Source organism: Astyanax mexicanus, chromosome 14, assembly GCF_023375975.1.
Source record: "Astyanax mexicanus isolate ESR-SI-001 chromosome 14, AstMex3_surface, whole genome shotgun sequence".
NCBI lineage: Eukaryota > Metazoa > Chordata > Actinopteri > Characiformes > Acestrorhamphidae > Astyanax > Astyanax mexicanus.
The window spans coordinates 3,802,008-3,808,961 of record NC_064421.1 but is presented as its reverse complement, the minus strand read 5'-3'; the positions used below and the strand labels follow the sequence as shown (position 1 = coordinate 3,808,961).

Here is a 6,954-nt window from a genome sequence, read left to right as displayed (position 1 = left end):
ACCACTGAAACTCGGTGCAAGAACTCAAAAATCCTCCCCAGTGAGGCGGGGATGGGTGGGGTCTCTCCTACTAGCCCACCGCTTTCCACAAAACCAGCAAGCTGATTGGCTGTTGCTCCTGAAAGGTGGAACTTTATCCTTGAACTGGCTCCGTGATTGCCGTTAAGAGATTTTCCGTTCACAGCAGACAGCGGCCTGTCTCCTTAATAATAATACTGCTGAGCTGAGCGAAACGATTGGGGGCTACTGGAAATTTATTCGGGGCTAAAGCCCCAGAAGCCCAGGCCAGGCAATGCCCCTGGTTTGTGCAGAATATAATTGTAAGCATCCTTGACTGCCTTGTGTGGAAAAATAAGAATATTGGTTATTAAATTCTGTGAAAGTGAAACTGAATTAAATCCATAATTTCTGGTATTTTATTATTTAGGAGTATTTTATCCTCTTCAGTAATACAGATGATGTGAAGTGTTGCGGAATCACAGTATCGTGATATCCTCATTATATTGTGGGCAACATATCATCAAAATACTGAATTTTGAGAAGCCTTGAGGAATTCCCATTCCTAACACACACACACACACACACATATACACACACAGGCAAGAAGCAATACGTGTGGAGTGGGTGAACTCCCATAAAAGGTGTAGATATGTGCAGGGTGGTCATTCATGCGCCCCAGGGATTTCAGCTAATAAGAGCGATGGTATTTATAGGGGGTCTTTTCAATGCATCCCCTTAATCCCTGCCTCTCCCACCCAGACTGGACCACCAGCCTGCAAGCCTCCACTCCCAGCACCTCCAGACTGCACTGAAGGTACGGTTTTACCAGTTTCACCAGTTTCACCATCAACACACTTCACTACTGGCTCTGTTTACTGTATATCGTTACTGTTAACAGTGTGTGCTGTGTGTTATTGTACTGTAGAGTCTGAACTGAAGACTTTAACTGTGTTTAAAGGCAGCGTCTGGATTCCTCAGTGTCTGTTCATTGCTCTGTCGCCCGCAGGTCGTGAACAGTCATGTCCACCGAGCGATTCGACTGCCATTACTGTAAAGACTCCCTGCTGGGGAAGAAGTACATCCTGAAGGAGGACACTCAGTACTGCACTAAGTGCTATGAGAACCTGTTCGCCAACTGCTGTGAGGAGTGCTCCTCACCTATAGGCTGCAACAGTAAGGTAAGATAGACCTGAAGGAGTTCCTGGAGGTGCTGAGCAATACAGCCTTGGAAAATTTTTAAAGGACTTCAGTTTCTGAATCAGTTTCTCTGATTTTGCTATTTATAGGTTTATGTTTGAGTAAAATTAACATTGCTGTTTATTCTATAAACTCCCAAATTCCAAATAAAAATATCAGCATTCAGAGCATTTATTTGCAGAAAATGGGAAACGTTCAGAGATGAGTTCAGAAATCAATATTTGGTGGAATAACCCTGGTTTTTAATCTCAGTTGATCAGGTTTAGATCAGGGGTGTAATGTGGAGGACTAACACTTTTTTTACTGTCTTAAATATTAATCTATTAAACACTATTTGTTTGTCTACAATGAAGAAAATAAATAATTAATTAAATACATTCTTATTCAGTACATGGTAACTATTCAGTATTGAGTATTTTCTTTATTTTTTCCATTTTCTCCCCAATTTACACGGCCAATTACCCAACCCACTCATTAGGACTCCCCCTATCACTAGTGATCGCCCAACACACCAGGAGCGTGAAGACTGACTAGCAGACGCCTCCTCCAATACATGTCAAGTCAGACTTCGCCTGTTTTTGAACTGCTGCTGATGCTTTAGCATTGCCGAGTAGCATCACAGCGCTAACGCTCGGTAGAAAAAACAGAGACTCGGTTCTGATACACCAGCTCACAGACGCAGCCTTGTGCTGATCCACATCACCCTAGGAGTGATGAGGGGAAAGAAAGAGCGCCATCTACTGTATTGTACCCACCTAGAGAGAGCAAGACCAAATTGATTAAAGCTAAATGTATATAATGGGTTTGCATTAATATTTTGTTGTATGTGTGTTTAAACTTTAGGATCTGTCGTATAAGGACCGGCACTGGCACGAGGGCTGCTTTAAGTGTGCTAAATGCAGCCGCTCTCTGGTAGAGAAAGCGTTTGCTGCTAAAGACGATCTGCTGCTGTGCACTGAGTGCTATTCCCACGAGTACTCCTCAAAGTGCTCCACCTGCAAGAAGACCATCATGCCAGGTAGGACCCGGTGCCCCTCCGCACCCTCCACCTGCGCTACAGTTACCCGTCTGATGCTGCGCTGCTGGAGGTGGATCACCAGCATCAATCATTTATATACTCGCTTTTATCCTGCTGTAGAGTCGACACAAAAACAAACAGTTTTCACTGTTGTAACACAATTGCAGGGCCCTTTATATTACACCCTGTGCAAGGCATTGAGCATTGAGCTGCTCATTGCTATCTTACACCCCGCCAACAGTCTATTATATATATATCTACACTGATGGGTGTGGTGTTCTGGAAATGAGGTGTGTTCAGATAAATTTCTGGATTTTTGCTTGTTTATCTTGGGAACAGAAAAAATACACACAGGAGTTCCACTGACTGATTAAAACCCTGACAAGGTTTTGTTAACAATGAACTGCACTAAATTACCAAATTTGGTCCAAACAAATCTCAGTCCAATTTTTTCTACCTTCACCCATTAAACATTGTTTAGTGCGCTCAGTTACTATAAACTGCAATGTGAAACCAAAATTTACTGGACTAAAGGTACAAAATTCATGGTAACACTGTAAAACTTTTGTACCACTGAAACCCTTACTCACTACTGTCATCCATTTCCCCTTCTTTTGATTCCCATTCTTTTTCCTTTTAAATGTCAAATTTGAATTGAAAATGTCAAAATGAGTGTATTTTTATCATTCAAAAAACACATGAAGACTAATTATTATGTAATAGATTAGATTTGGGCAACTTTCACCACATTTCTATGGTTTATAAACTCAGTCCAGCCTATCAGAGAGCGCTGCACTGTAGCTGAACCTGGAGGATGTCCAGTCATGTCTCTTTCTGAGGAGATCTAAAAGTCTGTGTTTGTTTTAGGCTCCAGAAAAATGGAGTACAAGGGGAACAGCTGGCACGAGACGTGCTTCCTGTGTCAGCGCTGCCAGCAGCCAATAGGAACCAAGTCCTTCATCCCCAAAGAGAACAGCTACTACTGCGTCCCCTGTTTCGAGAAGCAGTTCGCCTACCAGTGCTGCGCCTGCAAAAAGGTGAACACCCCCCCCCCCCCATACACACGACCAGACTGAGCGCAACGTTTATTTAGTGCTCTAATCTTTATTTTATAGGGTGTTTTATATATTGCATTTTATTAAACACATTTTCCTTTAAAGTTAAACAAGCGAAAGAGAAACCTTTGCTGAAAACTTTCCCTTATAGTCCTAAAAATATGGTAAACTAATACATTATTTATTTCATGTTTAAATAAATGTTCCAATTATTTAGATTTCAGAAACAAATTTAATCACATTCATTAAATGCTAAGTCTAATTTGGGGAATTTTACTTCAAACATTTCCAAAACATTATTGCCTTATCCTCAAGTGCAGTCACCGCAAAGACCATCAAAAACATTATAATGATGGAACTGTGCTGCAGTTTGCGGCTAATGCTAATACTGCTCCAGCCCTAGTGCTGGAGAAACTTCACTGAAATTGTAAAATACAGTAAATATCACTGCGCTTAATATCTTAATTAAAAAAACAAAACACATTAATTTACTTTTCCAAAACCAAACACTGAATTTGAGTCAGAATTGCACAAAAACCTCCTTAAAATGCAATCAGCTCAACCCCAATGTGTTCCACTGTGTAACGCTGCAAATATTCAACAGCAAACCACAATGCACAGGATTGCAGTTCATCTAGGTGCCACAAAAAAAAGTAATCACTGTCCAATCAGAACACAGTACTGAACTTGATGCTGAACTGAACAGTGTTTGGTTTTAAAAAATGTAATTTTTTGTGTATTGTTTTTAATAAAGAGATCAAGTGCAGTGAAATGTAATATAATAATGGTTTTACATTATTACTTTAACACAAATTCTGCATGTTAGTGAGGAAAACTCAATGTATTGTGTGGATTGCATTTCCATTTTCCACAGTTGTGGCACTAATTCCTCTGTATAGAATCTAATGCTGGAAGTAAACTGTAAGAATATAAATGGTTGTTTTCTGAAGGCGATCACTACGGGCGGAGTCACGTATCAGGATAAGCCGTGGCACCGCGAGTGCTTCACCTGTATCGGCTGTAAGAGGCAGCTGGCCGGACAGCGCTTCACCTCCAGAGAGAACTACCCCTACTGCCTGGACTGCTTCAGCAACCTGTACGCCAAGAAATGCGTCGGCTGCACCAAACCCATCACCAGTGAGTCTTCCTGCGGACCACACAGCCCATCCATCCATCCATCCATCCATCAATCAATTAATTGTTTAAAAATAATACTTTCCCATGAAATCCTTAATTTTTATACTGTTCAATTCTATTCACACATTTTACTACAAATTAATATATTTTAAATTGCACATTTTTAAAAATTGTCACGATCATGCAAAAACCATGCATGTCCAAAATGGAAACTTTAGAGGAGCAAAAAGTGTTACCTCTCCTTTTCCAAAGAGTCACTGTCAATGTAAAAAATATATATAATAATAATATATATAATACTATATAAATTAATCAAACAACCTTTATTTTTTACTCTGTAATACACTGAGTGTAACCCACATTTTCAGTGCATCCGAGCATCTACAACTTAACAACTTTAAGTGGTAAAAGAGCTAGCGCTGCATTTAGCAGCTAATGCTAATACTGCTCCAGCCTTAGTGCTGGAGAAACTTTACTGAAAACTCACCCTTATAACGCTGTACTTCAGTACTTACCTTTGATGAATAGCACACTTCCGTTCTCCCACAGCGTTCATAGATCCAGAAATTTTTACAGTTTATCCAAACACCCTTCAGACTGAGAGACACGGGACATAATTTACCCTGATAAATCACTTTTTACACCGTTATCCAGCTCAAACAGTGCACAAGAAGCTTATTAAAAACCTCAGCTCCGTGTGCCGCCATCACTGAACTGAAAATAACATAGACATATACATATATAGAGATATACATAGACTCTGCATAGCCTGCCTCCTGGTGCTGGCTGCTATGCTAGGCTATGTGGAGTCTATGTATATATATATGTATGTATACCTGCACTCGCTCCTGAAGGCTTACGCTACCTCCCGGCCGCTGCGCTCCTCCAATGAACGTCGCCTCGCTTTGCCAAACATTCACACAAAGCAATCCAGACTGTTCTTATACAGAGTTCCCCAATGGTGGAACAAACTACCTTCCACTACCAGATCAGGAGAATCTCTCACTATCTTTAATAAACTCCTGAAGACAGAGCTCTTCAAAGAGCACTTACTCTCCTAACACCTCTAACTAACTACCTTCTACTACCAGATCAGGAGCGTCTCTCACTATCTTTAATAAACTCCTGAAGACTGAGCTCTTCAAAGAGCACTTACTCTCCTAACACCTCTAACTAACTACCTTCTACTACCAGATCAGGAGAATCTCTCACTATCTTTAATAAACTCCTGAAGACTGAGCTCTTCAAAGAGCACTTACTCTCCTAACACCTCTAACTAACTACCTTCTACTACCAGATCAGGAGAATCTCTCACTATCTTTATATATAAACTCCTGAAGACAGAGCTCTTCAAAGAGCTCTTACTCTCCTAACACCTCTAACACACTAACTAATTCTAACCTCATCTCCTTCTTCCTCTTCTCTACTGCTCTATCCCATTATTTCCCTCTGACCTCCTTAAGGCCCTATCTATAGATGCTTTATTTTTAACTTCTATTATTTTTGTACTTAACCTCTTCTATTATTTGCACTTCAATATTGTAAGTCGCTTTGGACAAAAGCGTCTGCCAAATGTAATGTAATGTAATGTAATATATGTCTATGTTATTATCAGTACAGTGATGGCGGCGCTCGGAGCTGAAGCTATAGTGTTTTAGGATGTAAACAGTATTTTTTAATAAGCTTCTTGTGCACTTTTTAAGTTATTAATGCCTCATTTTAAATGTCAGGACTCTCCTGATTCTAGTAAGGAGGTGTGGAGCTACTTTGAGCTGGATAACGGTGTAAAAAGTGATTTATCAGGGTGAGCTATTCATCAAAGATAAGAACTTTTTATCATGTTGTACTACAACAAAAGTACATCAAGCCATAATACGTCCTGTATTAACGCAGAGTGTTTTTCAGGCTTGGCGGGGGCGAAGTACGTGTCGTTTGAGGAGCGGCAGTGGCACAGCGAGTGCTTCACCTGCATGCAGTGCTCTGTGTCTCTGGTGGGGCGTGGCTTCCTCACCCAGCGCGACGACGTCCTGTGCACCGACTGCGGGCGTGAAAAGTGACCTCAAAACACGGAAAACACCAGAAACACCAGAAACCCTGCAGAATCTGAGCAGGTCCTACTCTACAGCCTGCTTATAGCGCAGTTTACTTTACACTAAAATCACTTTTAAGGACTTTTCAGCTTTTATCAGCTTTTAATGTTGAGTAGATTTGAATAAATAGTTCACTTAATACTTTTACTGCTGCTTTTGATTATCATATAATGACTGAACTGATGTAAAACACTGTAAATGTGCCCTTAAAGGCCTAATGTACAAAAATAATAAAAGTGCTTAAAAGTCTCATTCCATCTATTTTTCATTCATTTTAAAATGTCTTGTTCTGGTCTTTAGTATGAATGAATGACATGTGAGCTGTTCTTTGTGAAAAAAGTGCTCTGGGGCCTCATGTACTGAGACTTTATCAAGATTTATCAAACCGTGCATAAGCAGAATCACATGTACTTTCTCTTAGTACATCGCAATCAACTTGAAATCAAGCGCAAATGCA

At 40.4% G+C, this 6,954-nt stretch overlaps 1 protein-coding gene across 1 annotated transcript; it reads left to right on the top strand.

The window, feature by feature from the left end:
* Positions 1-683: 683 nt before the first annotated feature.
* On the top strand, positions 684-6,749 carry fhl5 (four and a half LIM domains 5). The gene is made up of 6 exons (XM_049463336.1): positions 684-814; positions 1,007-1,178; positions 2,041-2,215; positions 3,083-3,252; positions 4,221-4,407; positions 6,313-6,749. The coding sequence occupies exons 2-6, from the start codon at positions 1,020-1,022 to the stop codon at positions 6,462-6,464; spliced, it is 843 nt and encodes a 280-aa protein (XP_049319293.1). The 5' UTR covers positions 684-814; positions 1,007-1,019; the 3' UTR covers positions 6,465-6,749.
* The last annotated feature ends 205 nt before the right edge of the window (positions 6,750-6,954 follow it).